The following is a 26,949-nucleotide window of genomic DNA, read 5'->3' as shown; positions in this document are numbered from 1 at the left end:
TTACTAGAAAAATGATAAACTTTAATGCAACAGCAATACCAAATTGCTGTAGAAATTTCTATACATTCTCAATTTCTAACTGGTGCACAGAGACACTGGATTGCAATGACCCAGTGTTGTTTTTTAATGTCAATCTAATCTAAAATCTTGCATTTGTCTAGAATCTGACTCTTGAGTGAGAAAACTCAGTTGTTTTTTCCCCCTCCTAAATAATGAAGACACTCCGTAACAATTAGAGATAAAAAGTAGCACAGAGACTTGTCATTAACTTGTTTTAATTTTAAAATGTAAAACATCGCATTATCACACTGCCTTAGAAAATTATCCTTTTAAATGCAAACTATGGTATTTAAGAACCTTTACTCCTATCAACTTGAAAATTTTGCTTTATTTTACCATTTATTTTAGAAGATAACAGGATATAGACACTTAAAAGTTGTATATGAAAATATCCACTTAACTAATACAACTGAACAGTATCTGTGAACTCCTGTATCTTTTTCTCCACATTCTCAAAACTCCTCCAGATGATTAATTTAGTTGATTGCTAACAGAGTGAGCCTAGGGGGACTATTTTACGTTTTCATTACCAAAGGAAATAAAATGTAAGTAAAATGCCTGGCCTATAAAATGACTACAATCTGATGTGATCTACCACAGACTCTAAGATAGGCTCTACACTATTAAGATTAAGAGTATGATGTGATTTACAGGGTCTCTGGAATGAAATCCACACTTTGCAATTTACAAGCTGTACAGTGACTTACATCCTCACTGCTTCTGTTTCATCTATAAAACAGGGATAACAGCACCTACATCAAATAATTACTGTGCAGGTTAAAGTGCATGTAAAGTGCTTAGAACACTGTCTGGCACAAAGTAAGTATTACATAAGTATTGTAATTACTTAATTCTTATACAGTATGTCTCAAATCCTTCTGTAGAATTGGATTAACAATTAAATTGGTTAAATATGTCACACCCTACAATTAATTACAATTCTGTTAAAAGATTTTAATTCTCTATTATGAAAATATATTTATTTATAATATCCTGTTGGACAGGGAGAAAAAAGTTAGAAAAATCATATAGTCTAATCTTATATTTAGAAAAGACGCTAATGAAATTATGAAAAGTTGCAAGTCACTGTAATACTTAGGTGGCATCTGCCAAAAGTGACTCAGTAATTTATCATCCTCCCCACCCACTGGGAAAAGACTTAAAATAAAACTGATTATGATTCTAAAATGGTAATGATAAGGATAATCAAATGCTTGTTATAAACCAGGTTTTTTAAAATTCAGAAATGTGTACATTTAATGCATTATTCCTCCTCCACTCCTGAAAGCTGATGCTTCTTCAAATGGACTGCATCTTAGAATTAAGGAACTAGAGCATTAATTTCTAATAGATATACTACTCCAATCCCACCCATTGCCAACACACCACCATCACTTATAAGCAAGCTCTTGAAGTGCTCACAACTACACATATCAACACAGACAATAAATCACTTAACCAAGCACCCAAGCTTAAGCAGCAGATATTAGCTATAGTCTAGTGAGATTATAAACACAAGAGATTCAGTGTTTCTAGAATACTGAACAAGAGGTGTCTGTGGTATTGAGAGTACTCAGATGGTAGCCTGTGGCACCCTTTAAACTGAAGTTTTAAAATTCTTCAATGAAGTCAATACTATTAATTTCATGTTTACTTTATATGAGTTTTGTCAAACTTTTCAGTTCTTAAATGATTAATTCATAATGACTATTTAAACACAAATTTTCCTCTCATCTAATCATTTTCATTCTATCTAGAAGTTTAGCTTATTCTTTTGTCTACAATAGCCATTTCATTTTACTGCATCTGAAATACACAACTATATACAAAATTTTTCAAATGTGCTTTCAAATGCCTACAAAGAGTAGATCACGTTTCAAATTTACATAAAACCATACTACACCAATTTACCAATATAAATATAAGTCTTCGTACCTGTTTATTCCATTCTATTTAGACAGCAACACTAACAAAATTCTTAATGTATATGCCCCCACCACCTGTACTCTTTCCCTATGCTATCATTTTGACACTTACAAAAGAACATCTCAATTCAGCAACCAAGTTTTACAACTACCATTCCTACCAATCAAATGGTAATGCACCAAGATAACAATTCTCTTGTGTTTTAATACATTAAGAGTACATTATTTACCTATGACTGAAGGACTATGCCTTCCTTTATAAAAAAACAAAGATAGTCACATCAATTTAATTCCATATATATGATGCTACCTATTCAATTTATTAAAAATTATAATAAACAGAATAAACTAGTGCTCCAAACTTATGCTGCTCACGTGGAAGACACTATAAGACACAATAGAGACTGCCTGGCAATAAGAAATACAAATTCCTTCTATAAAGATGGAGAAATAAAAGGACAAATCTAGTTGTCTAAAAGACAATTCACTGTACACATTTTATTTACAGTTTTGTACACTGTCTTAATATGAATGGGACCGCTTTTCTACTTGAGCCATTTTTTAACCAAAGCAAAACAACCTAAGTAATACAAAGTGTTAAAATACAGCATAAAGATACAAAAACATACTAATTCTAATTAGGAATGTAATTATGATGTTACATTTTTTTTTTATAATCCACAATTATGTTTAGGAAATCACACAAACATAGATCACTGATTTGAATGAAATGCATAAATTTGTAGCAAAGCTTTGTAGTTACAAAAAAACAAAAAAATTACCAAAGAATGCACAAAATTAATGTTTATTCCACCTTTGTGTCATATTCCTGGATCCTTCACCAATGTTACATGAGGAAAAAAACAAAAGCAAAACAAATGAAAAACTGAAATCAGAATCACTAATGTTATCAAGTAGGGAAACAAATAAATTAAAATCTAGCAGCCATCAGCAAGAGTACAGCAAAGACAATGCTGTAAAAAGAAACAAAGAAAATTGCTAGAAAACTGTATGCATCATACTCTTTCAAACCAGCAAAATATGCTCCTGCATACAATGGAACATAAACAGAATTTTTTTCCTTTAAGGTATAGAAATGCAAGTTCTTTTTTGAATATTGTGGATGGGTAAAATGTGTTTATAATGGTAATTCTACTAAGCTATTACAGAGTGGGCCAGGAACACATTCATGGATTCTGGGGATGATGTGTACTGTAATTCTTTGATTGGGATAATGGACACTCTAGCCAAAAAAAAAAAAAAAAGTGAACACAGAAGTACAAGACAAAGGCGAATGAGACTTCTCTTATATCTTAGCAACATTTAGATGGAAATCAAATTTAAATGCAGTCCACTCTGCTTTGGAAGAGGCTTTGGTTCAGCTCCCAAATCTCGATTGCTTGACGCAGTCTCCTATGAGAATACTCAGAAGGTGTCTTCTTAAACAACAAACCTATTTTTAGTGGTGGAGCCGCTCTTAGTAGCTGTGTCTGCATGGGACTGATAACCAATCACTATCTTTGGAGGAAGTCCTAACCTTTCTTTGTATACCCTCCTAGAAGAAGCAAAAGAAAAAAGGAGCTGTTAATTTTTATTCACACACACCAAATTCAGATTATTCTTTATATATAAAAAATATCTAGAGAGTGAAACAGGACATTGCATGCACTTTTCCTTTCAACAAAATATACTCTTCATTTCCACAACAATCTTGGCTAATCACTTAAACAATATTTGAGATTCTATTGTGTTATCAGGATGTTATCAGGCATTGTAATTATTAATAAATCAATAATAAGCAAAGTATGGACAGTTCCTGGGTGTTTATAGTATTTGATTATTTATAAACAAATAATCCCACATACATAGGGTAGAGCTATATCACATGCATAATTTATATAAAATTAATGCCTACATAGGTCTACTTTAATTCTCTCTAAAATGCTACAATTATATTTTTCATATAACACATAATAAATATTGTATGATACTGCAAATTACATTTATCATACTTATTACTTTATGGCATTTTGAGGGTAATTTATATACATGATTTCTGCCTTATATACTAACTCTGCAACCTACTTTCCAAATAACATGTGACTCTATTTTAAGAATAAACTATGATGAGTGCCAAAAGTGAGTAAGTATAGGGGTTGTGATACTAACAAAGATGATCTAATCTTATCTTTGAAATTAGAGAAAGTTCCCCTTTAAAAGTCACGAGGTTAAAAGTAAAATGCTGAGAAAATGAAACACATCTGAAGGCTGGGGAACAAAAATAAGGCTGTGTGGCAACAGTCCTTAAGGAAGAAAATATGAGCAAAAAGGCTGACAAGGTAAAATTGGGGACAGATCATAGAGAGCATGACAGGTAAATTTAGGAATATAGATATTTATTCTAAAGAAAAAATAGCAAAACTTCAAAAATAAACACCAAAATAAAATAAAAGGGATATATATTTTCATGGAGCTAAATTCTCCAACAGGATACTAGGGCAGTTTTATTCATACTCCACCTTCCAGAAGATTCTACCTTCCTTCAAATAAAGGTTCTAAAAATAATTTCATGATAACTAAAATTATAACCATTATCAGATGTATATTATGAAACAATGTATTCTCTTCCATTATACATAATCATTAAAAATGTCAGAAAGCCAGAGCACTGCACTGAGCCATATAACTTGGAAGAATAAAAAAATAAAAAAAATTAAAAAAAAATCTTCCCAGGGCACCTGAGTGGCTCATGAGGTTAAGTGAAGGACTGACTTGATTTCGGCTCAGGTCATCATGATCTCGCAGCTCCTGAGTTTGAGCCCCCAGTCTCACTCTGTACACTGACCACGTGGAGCCTGCTTGGGATTCTCCCTCTCTCCCTGACCCTTCCCTACTCGTGTTCTTGGTCTCACTCAAAATAAATAAATTAATTAATAATCTTCCCTTGAAAAACTGTAGTCAAATGTTTTACAAAGATTTCAATAATTTTTAATATTGACACAAATACAAGATTTTCACAGGAAAGAAATTCATGCTCATTTTTTTAATTGATTTCCAACATGAAATCCCCACAACTATTAAGTTTTGATGCTGACAGAAAGATTAAGAATATGATGACAAATTGGGGCACTGGGGGGCTCAGTCAGTTAAGCATCTGACTCTTGATTTCGGCTCAGGTCATGATCTCACAGTTCGTGGGATCGAGCCATGCGTGGGGCTCTGCGCTGACAGGACAGGGCAAAGCCTGCTTGAGATTCTCTTTCTCCCTCTCTCTCCCCTCCACTGCTCATGCTTTCTCTCAAAATAAGTATTAAAAAAAAAAAAAAAAAAAAAAAGAACGTGATGACAAATTAACAGTCAACTTCTTTTACTGAAAACCTCTGTAGAACAAAACCTGGAAAATCCCCATACTTTTTTTTAATAAAGAAAGGAATTATGTTCATAGGAGAATTCATAATGTTTGAAAAAAAAAGAAATCACAAAGGGTAAACCGAACATTCTGTGACCTATGACCAATACATAATTTTAATACAAAATTTAAAGTCAAATTTTACTAATTTAAATGTAGTGAAAAGAAATCCCCAATTAACACTGACAACATTTTGGGGGGAAAACAACAGGCAATTTTTGCAAGGAATAGTATTTACCAAAAAAGTGTCAAAACATATACATGTGGGTTTTAAATATGGACAAAATTAAGATACTATCACTTAAATTTCACTGAAAATGTTATGTACAGTGATTATAAAACATGCACAGGATACACATATACCACTTGTCAATGCTCACTGAACTATTATGGGTGTTACATATTCATGTTATGTTATGGTTTTAAAATAGAAAAAAGACTTAATATTCTCATTTGATAAATGAACAAAATGCCACACACCAGAATTCAGGGTTCTGGTGATTATATACTCCATTGCTAGGAAAAAGAATTTTACAAAAATTAAAAAAAAATATGAACAAGACACTAAAAACCACTAGAGTAGTTCAAGATTATTAAAGTGTTTATGAAAACACAAGGAAAATAATGATCTACGAATCCAAGTATTTTTAAAGCTATAAATAACAGTACTTCTGCTTTTAGTTATCTTAATATTTTTAAGGAGGTGTACAAACAGCAAAACTTACCCTATATGTGTAACAGCCTCTCTGTTTTCACATTCAGTAGTCCATATTGCTATCTTATCACCTTTAGCTCTAACATTAACAACAGCTCCACATACATCATCACTGTAGTCATCAAAAGATTCTCCAATAAGGCACAGCAGCTTAAAAAACAAAATTAATCCCAAATTAGATTATATACTGCTTATTAAACTGCAAATGTCCCTTATGTATGTGTATACATACAAAACTAAGAAAGTTTCTAAATCAAGTTGACTTCTTGAATGTCTAAATTATATTTATGTTTATAGTTCTTTGTCCTGACTTTTTAAGAATTCACATGTTTCTTTATTTAATAACAAGAACACTAACAGTTGTTTTAACTTTTTCAGCAAATGGGGCAATTGATATCAGGGGACATATAAAAGGCAAATTATCTTAATATTCATTTGCTCTGCTGCTGCTTATACTTGACAGCAAACAAATATTAATAGAATGACTGAAGAGTTGTCATTATATTAAAAATAACCAAACAGTTACTCATGGTTAGATTAACTGCCTCTTGTTCTTGTGGTTTTTCAGAGCCATTTTCTAATTTTTTTATTGTGGCAAATATACATAAAATTTACCATTTAATAAAGAATTTTTAAAAATTTACCATTTTAACCATTAAAAAATTTTTTTGAGTATAGATGACACATGACATTAAACCGCTTTAGCCATTTTTAAGGGAACGGTTCAGTGGTGTAAGTATATTCACAACTATCACAACCATCTATCTCCAGAACTTTTGTCATCTTAGAAAACTTTAACGTGGTCTCCCCCAAAAGCAAAATTAAGTCTCTCCATTTACCAAAAAAAACCTCCTATTCATTCAAATATTCACTAACTGCTTAATTTAGTAAGTGCTAACTATAAGCAAGACACTGTGCCGAATGCTGAAAATACACAAGAGACTATCATCCTTATTCCTGACAGCTTGGGGTTTAGGACTTCTCACTATACAAAATGTCAATTATTTCTTATTTAATTTACATCTTATAAAGCCAAATTTCCAGATTATATCATAACATAGAAGATGAATAATACCAAGCTACAATTTCACTGTTTGCTTCACTGATATAAAAAATTTAGTATACAAAGTAATACTCTAACAGGGTTGTAAAAACTTACATCATACAAAATGTGAGGCTCTATAATTTTGAAGTTAATGAAATGACCAGGATGAGCTTACTGTGGAAGGTGAGAGTCAACTGCCAATCACTTTCTATCTGATCTGTAATGTGGTACACGGTTTCACTGTACCAGTATGTAAAATATACAGTATTCACATGATAGAACAAAATTAATTGCTGGCTTAGATTTTATAGGGTGGGCATTCTTATCTTTTCAATTAGGTAATCAATGTAAAATGCAATGCAAAGTAAGTTTTAATATGCCAAAACTACTTTATAATTTTAAAACCTTACTGTCTCTAGCCAAAAGCGATCCAGATCACTTCGTCTCTGCTGTTTGTTCAATGTAATTAACCATCGTCCTCCTCGTTTGTTTTTCTCATCTTCCCACATAGGCTCAATACCATCCTAAAAGGTTAGTAGATAACAATATCAGACAAAATTGTTACTTTAACTGAAGAGATCACTAGAAAGAGCAAGCAATAACTCTGTCAACTTTTTACTTTATTCTCCATAAAACTTATTGATGTAGTGGGGGGAAAAGCATACAAGAATTAAAGCCAGAAGCATGGGATTGGAGAATTAGAGACTTGACTTAGATACTTCTAGCTATCAAACCTTGGATTTCATTTAATTTGGAGGTTCTTAAACACTGAGTAACAGATAACTTTGAAAAATTACATACATTTCTATGCCTAAAAAATGTATGTAAAAATTATGCAATTTCAGAATTAATGAATGCCCCTCCAACCCCCCTACCACTTGACAGAACCCACTTATAAATATCCCAAGGACCAATGCACCCCAAGTTAAGAATTCTTGAAAAACTCTGGACTTACTTTGGTCTACTCAAATATATAAAGAGACTAGACTGGATATCAAAGCTCTCTGCAAAAATCAACGACAGTGTGTACCCAGAGTCAGACTCTCAATTTCAATTATTTATAGCAATACGCCAAAATTGGTTAATGCTAAAGTCTAGTAAAACTAAGTTAATTATTCTCCAAACCTCAGAAAACCTCAGAGCATTAACTATTCCTAAGTTTCTGACAAGAGTTCTTAATGAATAACTGAATGGTCCAGTCTTAAAATATATGAAATCACCAATTAAACATACCTTAAAAAGTGAGTAGTCACAGCCAGGCATTAAATTACTAGACAACTGGATGTGGTTGTACAGACTAGGTAAAACAAAAGGACAATTATAAACATAAAATATGTAATGCAGAGTTTAGGTGCTCACATATACATTTAGAGAATATGATAAAAATCAAAAGATAAAAGTTTATGTTTACTCGTTTTTCTACTGAGTCAATTTCTGAACTGGACCAAAGAGATACCTTAATAATGGTCAGTTCAAGAATCAGCATTTGATGATTTTCAAGGCAATATTTTTAATGATTTTATTTTGACAAAAGTATATTTTGATGTATTAGTTAATTCAATGTATACATATGTATGTATGAGAATCTGAGACTAGGTGGGATGAGGTGGCTTTAAATACGTGAAAGAATTTATGGCGCTATTAACAAGTAGTTTTAAACACATAAAAGGATGCCTGGGTGGCTCAGTCGGTGAAGCGTCCAACCTCGGCTCAGGTCATGATCTCACAGTTTATGAGTTCGAGCCCTGTGTCTGGCTCTGTGCTGACAGCTCAGATTCTCTGTCTCCTTCTCTCTCTGCCCCTCCCCCAGTTGTGTTCTGTTTCTCTCTCTCAAAAATAAATGTAAATAAAATTTTTTTTCAGCACATAAGACAAACCAAGAGAAAGCAAGATACACTTCCCAACTATCAGGACTGCATGACTGAAATAAAATAACACTAATATCCATGAAGGTATCCAAGAGTAGAACAGACCAATGGGTCTCAAATATCGCAATCATTACTAGTCAGTCAGCATAGCAATCGTTTGGGAAGCTTTCAAAACAAAACAACAGTTGCAGGACCTACTCCTTGTGATTTTAATCCCTTAAACATAGGGTAGAGGGGCACCTGAGTGGCTCAGTCGCTTAAGCCTGACTCTTGGTTTCAACTCAGGTTATGATTTCACGGATCATGAGCTCAAGCCCCGCATCTGACTCTGCACTGACAGCACAGAGCCTGCTTGGGATTCTCTCTCTCCTTCTCTCTCTGCCCCTTCCCTACTGGCACTCTCTCTCAAAATAAATAAATAAATGTACTCTCTCTCTCTCTCTCTCAAAATATCAATGTAACAGAGTAACACTTGAGATGACTTAGATACTCACTAGCCTGAAGGTAGAAGGCTAAATCATTTGGTCTTCTAAAGTTTCTTATAGCAAAATTGTTATAAAATTGGCAGCAGAGTAAGAATGCTTTGCCTGTCTCCAGTATCAGATGCAGAAATATGATCTTTACTACATCTGCAGACCATGGACAATGCTGTTATCTTTAGTCAGATTCTCTTAATGCTATTTTAAACAAGTCTAGAAATACTTCAAGTAGTCTTAAGAAAGATTCTGGCATCCTTTGAATCATATTCCACAGGGTAATATATAAATTCAATTTGGTGGAAGGTAGCATAAGGCTGAATAAGGTTTGTTGAGTTACTCTACTTAACGGTCACTCTTCCCAAACTACATTATCACTGGCAGCTCCCTCTAGGCAACAACAGAGGCCTGGATACTAACAGTAACTATAAAATTAGGACCACTACTTTATAAAATTAATGGACAGGGTGGAGTAGCTGTCTTCAATGGCATTCAAGGTAGATATGACCAATGCTTCTTTATGTGCCTCCTTTCTCCTTCATGATGCTCTAAGGTCTCTTAGCAAGTTTACAGTAATGAAAATTTGTAATGACACAATCTAAACAGAATCAGAACACTATAGACAAAACTGCATAAATCCCAAAGGGCTCAACAGTTGTTTACACATCTGCCAGAAAAAAATGAGAAATTAAGAAGTGCTTAGATATTCACAGAAAGCTAAAGGATTCCTTCATATGTCTAAATTACACTATAAAAGTCCACTATGCAATGACATTGCTTACACATAACTAAAGTGTGCAGCCATATTCTAAATTAGAGGCCCACTTAGAAACCTAATTATGTACAATGGTGAAAGCTAACCAAACTAAATAAGCGCAGCTCTGATTCCGTGGGGGAAATGGTTCAAGACTCTTGCTCTTCCTCCTCCATAGGAGACTTGGTTTAGAAGACTCAAATACAATTAAGGGAAAAAAAATCATCTGATGTTTTGATGAAGGGCAAAATAACCCCAGTTTAACTAGACAACCAGATCTATGAATAACTGGGGATTTAAATATAGTTTCATTACTTAAGAAAAAAAAAGTCAATGATTGCAATATGAAATGACCACTCTTAAAGTGCCTACTTGCCTACTTCACAATTTTACAGTTTTCTCTAATTATTCTATGCTTTTTTTCCTCAGTGATTCAAACGTATACTAAATATCTATTATGGGCAAAGCACTGGAAAGATACAAAAGAATATTGTTTCTGTCCTGGAGGAAGTATACATATATGAATCTTCTGACAATCTGTTCTTAGTGTGGGCAAAACATACTCAGGCATACGGTTATGTTAATACAGAAGAGCTGCTCATTGATTCAATACAGATACATGATCTAAAAATATACCAGATATACAAATTAGAATTTTTAGGTAACTGCTAGTTAATTTACAGCTCTTAAAAATCTTTTTAAACAAGTTTTATCTTTGAAATGGAAATTACTTTCCAAATAAAATTACATACTAAATTAACTTTGTTTTAAAGAATCAATATTATAAAACGTCTTGAAAAGACTTTACAATTTTATACTGAGTCAAGCAAAGGTTTGACCCCCAAATCTGAACTTTTTGCTAAATCTGAAACAAAATCTCAAAGGTATTTCAACTATTCTTCTTGAAGTTGATCAACTAACATCAAAGACACTTGGACAAACCTGAATTTTGAGGACTTCAGTTTTTTAAATCTCAGAATCCTTAGTACAGGAAATCCCAGATGTTATACCAAAAAGAATTTGCACAAATGGGAACCTAACAAAGCTCTGGAGTATAGGACAGATGTATCTAGGCAACCAAGAAAAGGACATGTTCCAACAAATTGTCAAAGTTCTAGAAGCAATAAAGGACTTTCAAAGAAGAATCTTTTGGGACAAGGAATAAAGAATATACACAGGGCTAAAGGATGATGAGACTGAAGCCTTCTAAATGATGAGAAATAAACAGTTGTGAGGAGATGGAAAAACAAAAAGGTAGGTCTACAGATGAATATGTATTAACTATTCACCGTCCCTTCATTTTATGAGTGATTTAAAATGAAAAATTACACAATTCATAAAATAAACATTCTAAAATGGTTACTTACGCCCAAAAGTCTTCAACAGTATCAAACTTAGAGATCAGCCGAAGGTTTGCTTGCCAAGTTTTGCTTTTATCATTTTTAAAAAACCAGAGTGCCCATCTACAAGTAAAAAGTCAGTGTTAAAAAAAAATGGTAGTTTTATTACACTCACATTCCTAGCAGCATTCTTCACAATAGCCAAAGGGCGGAAGCAACCCAAGTGTTCACTAACAGATGAACAGATAAACAAAATGTGGTATAAACAAACATACAGTAGAATACTTATCAGACTTAAAAAGGAAATTCTGAGAATGAACCTTGAGGACATTAAGTGAAATAAGTCAATCAAAAAAGACAAAACATGATTCTACTTGAATTAGGTACCTAAAGTAATGAAACTCACAGAGGCAGAAAGTAGAATGGCAGGGGCTAGAAGGAAAGGGAATGCACAATTGTTTAATGAGTACAGAGTTTTAGTTATGTAAGATGAAAACGGTTAAGATGGTAAATTTTATGGTATGTGTATTCTAACACAATTAAAAATTTGTTTTAAGAATAATTTTAAATGGTAGATTACACTGGCAAAAAATGAGTTTTCTTTCATTTTTAAAGTATGTATCTTATACCTACTTCATAACAGATTCTCTGCTATACTTTACAGACCCTTTGAGGCTCATCCCGCAGAGTAATTCACAGAAATGTAGTAGAGAGACAATTACAGTGTGCTAAGTGCTATAACCAAGATATCAAGCAGTTACTCAAGAAAAAAGAGTGGAAGTACTTAACCAGAAAGGAAAGTAGGGACAAGAAAGCTGGATCTTTAGAGAAATGAAAAGGTATTAGCCAAGAGGGGATAATGGGACTTCTAAAAAAGAGGGGAAACTATTAATAAATTCTGTTTACTCAAACACACCAATAGGAAAATAACAAAATAAAGAGATTTATTGACTAATGCTACCATAGATATATTCTGAAATAATGTATACTAGTTTCTCCATATCTGTATATATCTGTTAAAAGTTTATTCTAATACCTGGAAGATAAACTCCTGTCACATCAAAGTTATAATTAAATATCCCAAGATAACATCTTTAGTACAATTATATTGTCTGAATTACTATACCTAAGGTAACTCAAAAGGAGAATTTTATTTTCTCATTGACAAAAATGTTACCAAAAGATAGGTTTCCAAACAGATACATATATATATATTTCATAACTCCATGATTAATGTTTGGATAATCTGACATAAAAATGAGATGCATTTCAACATCCACTTGATAATTTGAATTTGCCAACCCACTATCAAGGAGGATAAATAAGAAAAAAGGAAAGGCATAAAAATTATTAAACATAAATGTAAGGTCAAGTACTATACTTTGGTCTTCCAAAATTAATTCACTCTTTCCTCAAAAAATTAAAAATTGAACTACCATATCATCTAGCAATTCTACTTCTGGGTTATTTATCGGAATAAAATGAAAACACTAACTCAAAAAAAATATATGCACTCTCATGTTCATGCAGCATTACTTACAAAGTCAAGATGTGCAAACAACGTCAGCGTCGATCAAAGAATGAATGGATAAAATAAGTGTTGTATGTACACCATGGATATTTATTCGCCCACCGCCCCCCCCCCCAAAAAAGGGAAGAAATCTTGTCATTTGCAACACTGAATGGACCTTGAGGGCATTATGCTAACTAAGTGAAACAAAGAAATAAGACAAATACCACATGATCTCATTTATATGTGGAATCTTAAAAAACAAAAAAACCAACCTCACAGACACAGAACAGACTGGTTGCTAGAAGTAGGGGTAGGGTGAAAAAGGGTGAAAGCAGTCAAAAGGTAACAAACTTCCAGTTATAAAATAAATAACTCCTAACTATGTAACATACAACATGGTGACTACAGTTAATATCAATGTATTATGTGTATGAAAGTTGCTAAGAAACAATAAAAGTTCTCATCACAAGGAAAAAAACTTTGTAACTCTATCATGGCAGATGTTAAGTACCCTTTCTATAGTGATCATTTCACAATATGCATAAATACGGAGTTATGTGCTACACCTGAAACTAATATAATAGGTCAATTATATCTCAATTAAACATGATACCAAAATTGTCTTTTTGTCTTTTTTACTGCACTCAGCCATTAAACATGCAAAAATTTATCCTAATAATTAGACGACTAGGCAAAAACGTTGTACAAGAATGTTCTCAATACTGGAAAATTTGGAAACATCTTACGTGCCTTCAACAAGGGATCATTTAAATCAGTTATCAAAATGTGGTTTGCAAGACACTTAGGGGACCCCCAGACCCTTATCAGAAGATGTGATAAGTAAAAACTATTTTCATAATAATGCTAAGGCATTCTTTTACTTTTCACTGTTAACATCTATACTAATGGTACAAAAGCAATGGTGCAGTGAATCTGCTGGTGTCTTACAAAGTTTCATACAGTGGGACCGAACTGTATTAGTAGTCACTATACCCTTTATTATCACCACCTCTCACAGTAACAACAATGTTTTAGCTAAGAATACAACTGATGAAGCAGTAATTATTGGTTTCATTAAATTTCAATCTGTATAAAGTCTTCTTCACACTCTGCAAAAAAATCAAAAACGACAAAAAAACACTTCTGCACACCAAAGAACAATGCTTAGAAAACTGAACTGTGAAATGAATTAGCCACTTTTTTCATGGCACACCACTTTAACCATGACTGACAGATAAACCATGGTTATTTCTTGAAAATGAAGTAGTGAGCCTGATGCTTTACTGTGGGCTTTCAGGGGAAAAATCAGAATTTTGGAAATCCTGCATGTGCCCCTGTTGAGCTTGACAAACTTACTAAAGTTTAGTGAGTTTACTAGTGATATAAATATTACTGTTTTGATACTATATAATGAAAAGTATCAATATCCAGAAAATCTGTATAACTCACTGTTTTCCAAATGACCAGTGATGTTGCAAAATCATGCATGAGTAAAAGATCCATTCCAAATGCAAGACAAGCCAATAGATTTTTTTAACATAACAGAGTAGGAAACGTTCTTGGAGGGGCACCTGGGTGGCTCAGTCAGTTAAGCGTCCAACTTTGGCTCAGGTCATGATCTTAACCGCTCAAGAGTTCAAGCCCGTGTTGGGCTCTGTGCGGACAGCTCAGACCCTAGAGCCTGCTTCAGATTGTCTCCCTCTCTCTCTGCACCTCCCTGACTCATGCTCTCTCTCTCAAAAACAAATAAAATACTGGAAGAAAGAAAGAAAGAAAGAAAGAAAGAAAGAAAGAAAGAAAGAAAGAAAGAAAGAGAGAGAGAGAGAGAGAGAGAGAGAGAGAGAGAGAGAGAGAGAAAGAAAGAAAGAAAGAAAGAAAGAAAGAAAGAAAGAAAGAAAGAAAGAAAGAAAGAAAGAAAGAAAGAAAGAAAGAAAGAAAGAAAGAAAGAAAGAAAGAAAGATTCTTGGATATGGTTTCAGATTTTACATTGCAGGTGACCTATAAGAAACCTAGTATCAAAGAAGAATGGCTATCATTAGCTTAAAAGGCTATTAAACACCCTCTTCCATTTTCCAACCATGAATTTGTGTGACTTCACATTTTCTCATACTTAATATAAAACAAGTTATCTCCTCCATAGACTGAATGCAGAAGCAGCTATAAAAATACAACTAACTTCTATTAAGTCAGGCACTTGAAGAGATTTATAAAAATGCAAAAATGCTATACTTCCCATTATATTTTTTAAATATTTTTTCATATAAAATATTTATGTTGGGGTGCCTGAGTAGCTCAGTCGGTTAAGCATCCGACTTCAGCTCAGATCACGATCTCACAGTTCATGAGTTTGAGCCCAGCACAGGGCTCTGCAATGACAGTGTGGAGACTGCTTGAGATTTTCTCTCTTCCTCTGTCTCTGCCCCTTTCTCCCTCCCTCCCTCCCTCCCCCCCCCCTCTCTCTCTCTCTCTCTCTCTCTCACAATAAATAAATAAAATATAAATACTTATATTAACATACAATGGATTTTCTAAATGAGTATTTAATTTTACATATTCTCGGCTTTTTCTAACATAATAAATGGAAATAGATAAAAATCTATATAACCAAAGCTCTGTGAAGTCTTCAATAACTTAAAAAAATTTTTTTTAATGTTTATTTTTGAAAGAGAGACAGAGAGACAGAGAGCAAGCAGGGGAGGGGCAGAGAGAGAGAGAGGGAGAGACAAAACCAAAGCAGGCTCCAAGCTCTGAGCTGTTGGCACAGAGCCCGACAAGGGGCTCAAACCCGCGAACCATGAGATCATCACCTGAGCCGAAGTCTGGCGCTTAACCTACTGAGCCCACCCAGGAGCCCTTTCAATAACTTTTAAAAGTATAAAAAGGTCATGAGACCAAAAAGTTTGAGAACTGCTGACTTAAATAACATATACATACATAAAAGAAACTACCATGCAGTTATTTAATAGAATAATTATGTGGGTAGGGGTGCCTGGGTGGCTCAGTTGGTTGACTGACTCTTGGTTTCAGTGCAGGTCATGATCTTTCTCGGCTGTGAGAAGAGCCCTGCGTGTTCAGCATGGAGCCTGCTTGGGATTCTCTTTCTCTCTTTCTCTCTCTCTCTCTCTCTCTCTCTCTCTCTCCCTCTCCCTCTCTCCCTCTCTCCCTCTCTCCCTCTCCCTCTACCCCTCCCCCACTCGCATGCACATTCTCTCTCAAAACAAATAAATAAACTTTCAAAAAAAGGGGGGGGGGGGTGGATAATTATGTGGGTAAAGTTATCCCTAAGACATCGGACATGAAACCCAGAGCCATGGAGGAAAGGTGATACCAGACTACATAAATATCAAAAACCTGTGGGGCACCTGAGTTAAGAATCATCCAACTCTTGATTTTGGCTCACAGTCATGAAATCATGAGATCAAGTCTCCCACCTGCCAACGCTCCCCCCAGCACTGGGCATGGAGGCCTGTTTGAGATTTTCTCTCCCTCTGCCCCTCCCTCCCCCACCAAAAAAAAAAGACCTGTAAAAAACATAATTCCACAGACAATGCTCTAAGACAAATGATTTGGTAATTCATTTTCAACCTAATGCCCCACCTGGATGAGTTAGCATCCCTAATTATAGTGCTTGGAATTAAACTTTAAAAGATACCACTCCTCCACCTCAACAGACAAAAGAAATGAGCAGACTGTCCACAGATAAAAACAAAAATGATCAATAAATATGAAACTGCTTTGGAACTTCAATAAAAGAAATGCAAACAAAATGACAAGACATTGGTTTTATAAATCAGAATAGGACCAGTTCATCTGGTCCTGAAAAGACTGATGGCACCAACTGGCAAAGATGTAGAAACCAGGAACTCTCAAACTGCTAAGAGCCTAAACTGATAAAAGGAGGATGATTTGGCAATTATCTACAAAAGTTAGTCTTTAACCTAAGAAATCTGAAACTTCTATAAATATATTCACACAAGTGCACAAAAACATATAGGAATGTGTACACTACAACACTGTAAATAGAAAACAAAATCTATATACTCATTAATATAAGCTTAATATGACTATATATTCATTTACTATAAGGCAGTAGTTTAAAATAATGAGCCCAAATCTGCACAAACAAAAAAGGTCACCTGTATAAAAAAAAAAAAGATATGTACATCGAAAAGCTCTGGAGGGGCGCCTGGGTGGCTCAGTTGGTTGAGCGTCTGACTTTGGGCTAAGGTCATGATCTCGCGCTCCATGAGGTCAAGCCCCGCATCAGGCTCTGTGCTGACAGCTCAGAGCCTGGAGCCTGCTTCCGATTCTGTGTCTCCCTCTCTCTCTGTCCCTGTCCCTCCCCTGCTTGTGCTCTGTCTCCCTGTCTCTCAAAAGTAAATAAACATTAAAAATTTTTAAAGAAGAAAAAAGAAAAGCTCTGGAAAACTACAAACCAAATTTAGCACTGACTACTCCACAGAGTGAAGAAAAGTAAAATGGAGAAGAGAATATCTGAGGAAAATCAGAGAACATTTACTTTATATACTTGTACTCTGATGATTTGCTTTCTTATAATTATTATAGATTAAGTAAATAATGAGGAAACTACCAAAATGTGAACATAAAGCATCCTGGAATATTTTTCTAAATGATGCTATTTTACACAAGAAGTGCAATCATAGAGAAACTGAAATCCTCACAGGCCACTTCAGGATTAGTTTGTCTACTGATGACACTTTAAAAAAAATTTTTTTTTAATGTTTATTTATTTTTGAGAGAGAGAGAGAGAGAGAGAGAGAGAGAGAGCGAGCGAGCAAGCATGAGCGGGGGAGGGGCAGAAAGAGAGACACAGAATCCAAAGCAGGCTCCAGGCTCTGAGCTGTCAGCACACAGCCCGACGTAGGGCTCAAACTCACAAACCATGATATCAGGACCTGAGCCGAAGCTGGACGCTCAACTGATTGAGCCACCCAGGCACCCCTACTGATGACACTTTAAAAAAAAATTTATTTTTTATGTTTACTTACTTTTTGAGAGAGTGTGTGGGGGGGGGGTACAGAGAGAGAGGGAGGCACAGAATCTGAAGCAGGTTCCAGGCTCTGAGCCCGATGTGGGGCTAGAACCCCAAAACCAAAACCATGAGAGCATGACCTGAGCTGAAGTCAGTTGCTTAACCAACTGAGCCACCCAGGGGCCCCCGTATGACACTTTTCAGGACTCCTCAGATTTTATTCAAACTGTGAGGGATTATGTCTTGATTACTCTCCCAACGACAACACTAAAAACTGGGCTTAGCACAGACAGAAGGCATACAGAGTGGCTTTTTATAAGATAATACTAAAAAGATGAAAAAATACTTTAAGGGGTTTGGTGCTGTTAGGTTGAATTATATGAAATTGCTGCTAATCAACAGTTCAACTTTGGTATAATGCTTTCTTGAGGATAGATTATACCTCTATGGACTATCTGATCTTCGATAACTCACTCACTAGCTGACAATCTTCACTGTCCAGAGCATTAATTTCTTCCTCGCTACAGGATATGCTGAACTACAGGTCTCCTATGAAAAACTACATAAAACACATTTGGACTTTTATTTCAGTGAGTCTACCAAGATAATGAGAAATGATAAGAGATACTGCAGGTTCAGTTACAGACCACCATAATAAAGCAAATATTGCAATAATGTCAATTGAAGTTTCTGGTTTCCCACTGCACGTAAAAGTTATGTTTATACTATTCTGTAGTCTAGTAAGGATACAATAGGATTATGTATTTAAAAATGTGTTTCAATTTAAAAATATTTTATTGCTGGGGGTGCCTGGATGGCTCAGTCAGTTAAGCATCCGACTCTTGATTTTGGCTCAGGTCACGATCTCACAGTTCATGAGTCTGAGCCCTGCTTGAGGACTTCTCTCTCAAAATAAATAAACTTAAAGTGCTAACCATTATCCAAGCTTTTAGTGAGTCACCTTTTTGCTCATGGAAGGTCTTGCCTTGGTGTTGCTGGCTGCTGCCTGACCAGTGGGTGGTTACTGAAGGATGGGGTGGCTGTGGTAATTTCTTAAAGTAAGACAACAATGAAAATTTGCTGTCAACACTGATTGATTCTTCCTTGGACAAAAGATTTCTCCATAGCATGCAATGCTGTTTGGTATTTTACCCACAGAGCTTCTTTCAAAATTGGAGTCAATCCTCTCAAACTCTGCTGCTGCTTTATCCAACTAAGTTTATGTAATATTCTAAATCTTCTGTTGTCGTTTCAACAATCTGCACAGCATCTTCACCAGGAGTAGGTACCATCTCAAGAAACTATTTTCTGTGCTTATCCATAATAAGCAACTCCTTACCCATTCAGTTTTATGATGAGATTATAGCAATTCAGTCACACCTTCAGGCTCCAATTCTAATTCTAGTTCTCTTGCTATTTCTACCACATTTGTAGTTACTTCGTCCACCAAAGTCTTGAACCCTTCAAAGTCATCCAGGAGGACTGGAATCAACTTCTTCCAAATGCTTGTTCATGTTGACATTTTGAGCTCTACCCACGAATCACCATGTTCTTAATGGCATCTCAGAATGGTGAATCCTTTCCAGGGGCACCTGAGTGGCCCAGTTGATTAAGCGTCTGACTTTGATTTGGGTTCAGGTCATGATCTCACAGTCTGAGTTGGAGCCCCTCATCTGGCTCTCTGCAGAGCCTGCTTTAGATCCTCTGTCCCCCTCTCTCCCTGCCTTTCCTCCACCCACGCACTCTCTCCCTCTCTCAAAAATAAACATTAAAAAAAACAAAAAAAAACAAAAAACAGTGGAATCCTTTCCAGAAGGTTTTCAATGTACTTTGCCCAGATCATCCAGAGGAATGACTATCTATGGCAGCTATAGTCTTACAAAATGTATTTCTTAAATAGTAAGACTTGGAAGTCAAAATTACTCCCAAGCTGCAAAATGGATGTTGTATTAGCAGGCATGAAAATAACATGAACCTTGTACATCCCAACCAGAACTCTTGGGTGACCAGAATCATTTTCAATGAGTAGTATTTTGAAAGGAATCTTTTCGCTCTGAGCAAGTTTCAACACTGGGCTTAAAATATTCAGTAAACCATGTTGTAAACAGAAGTGCTGTTATCCACTTTATTGCTCCATTTATAAAGCACAGGAGAGTAGATATAGCATTATTCTTTAGGGCCCTAGGATTTTCAGGATGGTAAATGAGCACTGGCTTCAACCTAAAGCCACCAGTTGTATTAGACTCTAACAGGAAAGTCAGCCTGTCTTTTGAAGCTTTAAAGCCAGGCACTGACTTCTCCTCTCTAGCTATGGAAGTCCATCTAGATGGACTAAATCTTCTTCCACTAAAAGGCTGTTTCATCTTCACTGAAAATCTATTGTTTAGCGAAGCCAGCTTCATAACGATCTTAGCTACATCTTCTGGATACTTGCTGCAGCATCTACATCAGCACTTGTTGCTTCATCTTGCCCTTTTATGTTATGGAGATGGCTTCTTTCCTTAAGCCTCACAAACCAAACCTGTGTTAGCTTTAACCTTTTCTTCTGCAGCTGCCTCACCTTTTTCAGCCATCACAGAACTGAAGAGAATTAGGCCCTTGCTCTGGATCAGGTTTTGGCTTAGGGGAGTGTTAAGGTTGGTTTGATCTTCTATCCAGATCACTCAAACTTTCTCCATTTCAACAGTAAGTCTGTTTCACTTTCTTATCATTCATGTGCTTGCTGGAGTAGCACTAATTTCCTTCAAGAACTTTTCCTTTGCATTCACAACTTGGCTGTTGAACAACAGGTTTAGTTTTTGGCCTCTCTTGGCTTTCAACATGCCTTCCTCACTCAGCTTAATCATTTCTAGCTCTTGAATTAAAGTGAGATGTGTGGGACTCTTCCTTTCACCTGAGCACTTAGAGGCCACTGTAGGGTTACTTATTGACCTAATTTCAATATTGTGCCTCAGGGAATAGGGAGAACAAAGGAGAGGGAGAGAGATGGGGGAAGAACTGGTCAGGAAAGCAGTCAGAACACCGACAACATTTATTAAGTTTGCCATTTTATATGGGCACAGTTCATGGTGCCCCAACACAACTATAATAGTAACAAATCAAAGATCACTGATTACAGATCACCATAACAAACACAGTGAAAAAGTTTGAGATATTGTCAGAATTGCCAAAATGTGAGAGACACAAAATGAGCAAATGCTGTTGGAAAAATAGCACCAACAGACTTGTTCAATGCAGGGTTGCCACAAACCTTCAATTTGAAAAAAAAAAATGCAGTATCTGCAAAATCCGATAAAACAAAGTATGCTGTGAAACATACATAGGCTTATAGGATCTTTAAAAGTCTTGGGGTAGGAGAATGAAAGGAACTTGAACACTTATATATCCCCAGAAATTAATTCCAATTTACTTTCCTCCAGATTCTTACAATGTTTCTGCATTGCCTTTTTCTTCTCACCATCAGCTCTCAGTACATTCATTTTAATTTTCATCATATAAACCATAAAAATACAAACATACTGGGAAGTGGTGGGGTGGTGTTAATGAGCTATAGTCAACTGTAACTATGAAACTCAATTCATCTTTTTTTTTTTTTTTTAAGTAGGCTCTGCACCCAACATGGGGGCTTAAACTCACAACCCCTGAGATCAAGAATCACATGCTCTACCAACTGAGCCACCCAGGTGCCCCAAAGCTTAACTCATCTTAACCTCTCCTCTTTTCTTCTAACTTGGCTTAAATACAAACTAACCGGAGTGCCTGGGTAGCTCAGTTAAGTGTCCAACTCTTGATCTCAGCTCAGGTCTTGATCTCAGGGTTGTGAGTTCAAACTCCACATTGGGCTCCACAATGGTTGTGGAGCCTACTTTAAAAAAAAAAACAACAAAACCACCCACCAGACTCCACATCCCTTAGAGCTTTTTCTCCTTCACACCCCAACTTTAAGTTGCTTATCTTCTCTACAACACATTTGTATACTTTCTATTCACTATGCAAACTACTCCAATCTTTTTCCATCATCTACATTCTACTAAATTTTCTCCTACATTAGCAAAGAATTTTCCATTCAATCCAATGGCCATTCTGAAATGTTTATTACTCAATCCAATGGGTATGTGACCTTTTTGTGGCACATACACTATTGACCACATACCTGTCCTTAAAACAAACCATTTTCTTTGCTTCTCTGACCACCACTCTATTCTAGTTTATACAGTTTATAGGTCTAAACCCTTCATAGGCATTCTCCCTCCAAAAAATCCCTTACATGCTGGTATCCCAAGCCTCTGTCTTGAGTCAAGTTCACTTTAAAGAGAATTCATGTACTAATAGCTTCACTCACCACCAATTACTGGTGAACTTCAAACCCAATGTCTCAACCAGTTCTTTCTGAGCTCAAGACTCACACATAAAACTGCTTACTAGAAACAGGTTACCCAAATGAAAATGGAATCCTCAACCTAATATATTTAAAACTAGTCTCACCCAGTCATTCACCATTTACCTTACTGCCTAAGTCAGAAAAACCTGTATGTCAGAAGGCTTACCTGTTCTGTAAAGGATGTTTAATATAGTGTTCTGGGTTAGCAACCTCCTGATTAGATTCTGTTTTCTCTTCTTCTGAAGGCGGGGGATTAGGAGTAGGGGTGGTTTCCTAATGGAAAATAATAAAACATTATTTTAAATGTCTTAACTATAGTAACAATACTCTAAATCAACTTGAACTAATATTGCCAATATTCCCTTTCTAAGGAGAAAGAATTACAGCAGAAGCATTTCGTAAAATAGACCACAGACCAAGCTCTAAGAAAAGCACCAGACTCTCCCATTCTAGCCATCTCTGCACTAAGAGCAAAGGGTTTCTCAAGTTTAAAAATACAGTAACAATATTATATACAGTTATCTTTCACTTACGCATTTTAGTATCAGAAAGATTGTCAGACACCATGCAACAAAATTAAGGAAATCAGCTGTCTTTCTTAACATATCATTAAAGTACTATGTACGATTTGGAGAATGGGGGGAATACAACTAATGTTGGAGAGTATAACAGCTTTATAAAGTGACCAAGTCAATACTATATAGGTCTTTCCTTCATGTCATACTGCTATATAGTAACCTAAAAGTTCTGCAACTTCTGTCTTTTTCAACTAGCCCTAGGCAAAAAAGCTCGACACTGGCTTGAACTAAATCTTCTTCTTGGTTAGACATAATTAATATTGTCATCTAAAAATGTCAGGGAAAAAAGGAGCTTGTGGATGATCTGTGTTCACAGCTCATGTAGCTCTTCACCCTGTTATAAATTATGGTCAACAAAACAGAATGCCAAGGAAAGGCACCAGAAGCTAAAAGAAAAGCTGATTTTGTTCAAAAAGGGCACTACAACAAGAGTCTAGGGGTCAAATTTAAACCAGCAAAACCCTCGAGATATTATGTTCACATTAACAAGATTATGTAAATCAGTTATGTAGGATCTAAAAGATCTAGCAGGTAGGTGGTAAATATTCAACTGACAAAACACATTTTTCTTAATAACATGACATGTCCAGGAATTAATTTCTACTGGCCTAAGAAATTGCTCACAGCAGGAGCTAGGTCTTGATTTTGCTCATAATTATAATGCCAATGAGCAAAGTGCTATACTCAATAGGAATTTATTGCCGTGATCACTTAAGTAATAAATTTAAATGTTTACAAAGCAATTAAGATGCTAAAATTTACATAGTCAATGCTTTAAAAATCACCATTTTTTACTGCATTTTTCCATCACAGTCAATTTACATCTTCGTATAATTACCAAAAACTATTCCTTACCCCACTGGCTTAAAATTAATGACAGTCTCCAGACAGGCAGTCTCCATGAATAAACAGGGAACAGTTAGGGACTAACAAGGCAGGTGGGCTTTGGGAGACAAAGTACTAGAGAAAAATGGGCTGCAGAGGTGTGAGCCTCAAAAAATCTATGTAAAAAGCCCTCACAGGTCCTTGGCTAGTTTAAACTGTGACACTCAGAGTACAGCAACAGCTGAGCCAAGACTTCAGAGGCCAATAACATAAGACTGGGTTCAGACCAAGCCAGAGTGGGTGGGTGAAATCCTCAGCTTTCTGATGAAATCCTAGAAAGGCCATGCCCTAGGAATCAGGTGAAACACATCTAACAAAACCTAAAACCAACCTTTGACAATATCAAGGTAATCTACCTATAAATTAAGTGCCTCCAAGAACCAAACTCTACACTCTTCAGGAGAGAACATAATCCTGTGTCTCTATGAATGTTATTTACAATACCCTACCAATCAAACATTACTAGACATGTAAAGAATTTCTTAAGTCACTAATCATCAAGAGATTAACCTGTCCACAGAAAGACATCCAAGCATGATCCAAATAATGAAATTAATAACTATGATTACTATGGGAAAATAGCAAAGTCTTAATAATCAAGATTGTTACAGTAAAATAGAAGAAAAGATAAGGAGAAAGATGAAAAAAAACAGAGTATTTGAAAATGAAACTGAGAGTGCCTAGGTGGCTTAGTCAGTTAAGCATCTGACTCGGTTTAGGCTCAGGTCATGATCTCATGGTTCCTGATTTTGAGTTCTACACTGGGCTCTGTGCTGTCAGTGTGGAACCTGCTTAGAATTCTCTTTCCCTCTCTCTCTGTTCCTCCCAGCCTTGTGCGTGCTCTCTCTCTCTCAAAATAAATAAACTTAAAAAAAAAGGGAACAAATCTATTTTAAAGGAACCAAATGGAAATTATGGAACTGCCAAGTACAATGTCTGAAATTAAGAGCTCTCTTAATTTGATTAACAAGAAATTCAACTCAGCAGAATGTAAGACTGGTGAAATCAAAGATAAGTCAACAGAAGACATTCAAATATAGAGAGGGGGAAAATAGATGCTAAGAAACACTGGTATCAATGACAGCCTAACTATTGAAGAGAGCCCAAATACCCATCAACCGATGGATAAAAATGATGTGGTAAATACACACACACACACACACACACACACACACACACACACACACACACGGAATATTACTCAGCTGTTAAAAAAAAATGAAATCTTGCCATGGGCAACAAGGTGGATGGAGCTAGTGTATTATACCAAGAGAAATAAGTGAAAGAAAGACAAACACCATATGATTTCATTCATATGTGAAATTTAAGAAACAAAACAGGTGAACATATGGGAGGAGGGAGAAAAAAGAGAGGGAAACAAACCATAAGAGACTCTTGACGATAGAGAACTGAGGAGTTGGAAGGAGGTAGATGGAGGATGGGCTAGATGGGGGATGGGTGCTAAGGAGGGCATTTGTTATGATGAGCACTGTGAGTTGTATGTAAGTGATGAATCCCTGAATACTACTGCTGAAACCAATATTACACTGTACGTTAACTAAAATTTAAATAAAAATTTGAAGAAAAAAAAAACACTGTCGAAGAGGTTTAAAAAGTTCAAAGACAAGATGAGAAAATGGGACAGAAGCAATACATAAATAATGACCAAAATATATAGTATCTCATCCGAAACTCAAGTCACAGACTCAAAAACCTGAAGGAATTTCAAGCAGTAAAACACAAACAAAATTGTATCTGGGCACATCAGATTCAAATTACTGAAAACTAAATATAAAGAAGCCGTATTAAAAGCAGTTAGGAAATCGGTGTTGGGGGCGGGGGCGGATGGGTGGTTCAGTTGGTTAAGCATCTGACTCCGGCTCAGGTCATGATCTCACAGTTCGTGAGTTCGAAAGTCCTACATTAGGCTTTGTGTTGACAGCTCAGAGCCTGGAGCCTGCTTCGAATTTTGTGTGTGTGTGTGTGTGTGTGTGTGTGTCTGCCCCTCCCCTACTCATGCTCCTTCTCTCTCTCTCAAAAATAAATGCTAAAAAAAATTTTTTTAATAAAAGTAAAAGCAGTTAGGAGGGAAACACACACACACACACACACACACACACACACACACACACACACACACACACACACACCCCTAACTTTCCAACAGCAACTATGGAAGCCATAAGACAACAGAATATTTCCATGCTGAAAGAAAAACTGTCAACCTAGAATTCAATGCCTAGGAAAAATATCCTTCACAACCCACCCCACGCCACCACCACCCCACATACACACAGGTCCAACGTAAGGGGAACACCAAAGGAAAAGTCTTCAGGCTAGAGGAAGAATAAGATCCCAATAGGAACATGAAAATGTAAAAAAGGAATGAAAAGCCCTGCAAAAGGTAAATCAGTGGGTAAATATGTAAGAAACTACAAATAGTTTAAAGGAACAATAATAACGATGTCTTAGGGAGTTTAAAATATTAGTGATTGGTCCTAGCAAAGGACAGAGTATATATATGGATTTGTGAGGTTGGGTATGCAGTATATTCTTCCTCCAAAAGTTCAGTAAATTCTCTTATCTAAAAGACAAGTAAAATTTACTCATAAGTTCCAAATCCTCAATACAAACCATACTTTCAGAACATTTATTTAAACAGTTTATGTCAGCAGCACACTAAAAAATAATTAATTATAGTATGAGTAATTACAAGTTTCATGAGGTCCAAAATGTCACCTAACTCAGTATTTTCCTTTCTTTTTGGTTACTCAACTCTTCTCACAATTAGGGGAATGATGAAAGACTCAGATGGTATAAAAAGTCTCTGGACACATAGGAATTGAAAGCAGTTAATAACAGGAAAAAGTATATTCAGTTCCTAGAATTTAAAAAAAGTTTCTTTTAAAATTTAAAAGTCCTACCTTACTTGATGTTTTAGTCTTTATACTAAGAATATATAATTTTAGATTTTTCTTATAACCAAAATACTCAACTTTAAAAAATG

General features: G+C 35.5%; 1 protein-coding gene and 1 long non-coding RNA gene across 6 annotated transcripts in view; one reads left to right on the top strand and one right to left on the bottom strand.

The window, feature by feature from the left end:
* Window positions 1-258: 258 nt before the first annotated feature.
* EIF4E (eukaryotic translation initiation factor 4E) overlaps window positions 259-26,949 on the bottom strand; it is a 48,413-nt gene continuing 21,722 nt past the window's right edge. For all 5 annotated transcript variants that reach the window (XM_045056058.1, XM_003985152.6, XM_045056057.1 and 2 more), the window contains 6 exons: window positions 22,646-22,752; window positions 11,620-11,715; window positions 8,388-8,451; window positions 7,565-7,678; window positions 6,120-6,259; window positions 259-3,540 (listed from right to left, as the gene is read on the bottom strand). In XM_045056058.1, the coding sequence (XP_044911993.1) occupies window positions 3,426-3,540; window positions 6,120-6,259; window positions 7,565-7,678; window positions 8,388-8,451; window positions 11,620-11,715; window positions 22,646-22,752 (636 nt within the window). In that variant the 3' untranslated portion in view covers window positions 259-3,425. The remainder of the gene's footprint in view (window positions 3,541-6,119; window positions 6,260-7,564; window positions 7,679-8,387; window positions 8,452-11,619; window positions 11,716-22,645; window positions 22,753-26,949) is intronic.
* The window catches only part of LOC109499056, a 34,827-nt gene continuing 19,226 nt past the window's right edge, over window positions 11,349-26,949 (top strand). Inside the window, exon 1 of the long non-coding RNA XR_002156177.2 lies at window positions 11,349-11,506. This is a non-coding gene — a long non-coding RNA (uncharacterized LOC109499056). The remainder of the gene's footprint in view (window positions 11,507-26,949) is intronic.

Source organism: Felis catus, chromosome B1 (assembly GCF_018350175.1).
Source record: "Felis catus isolate Fca126 chromosome B1, F.catus_Fca126_mat1.0, whole genome shotgun sequence".
NCBI lineage: Eukaryota > Metazoa > Chordata > Mammalia > Carnivora > Felidae > Felis > Felis catus.
The sequence above is the reverse complement of the archived record's forward strand: the minus strand, read 5'-3'. Positions and strand labels throughout refer to the sequence as shown.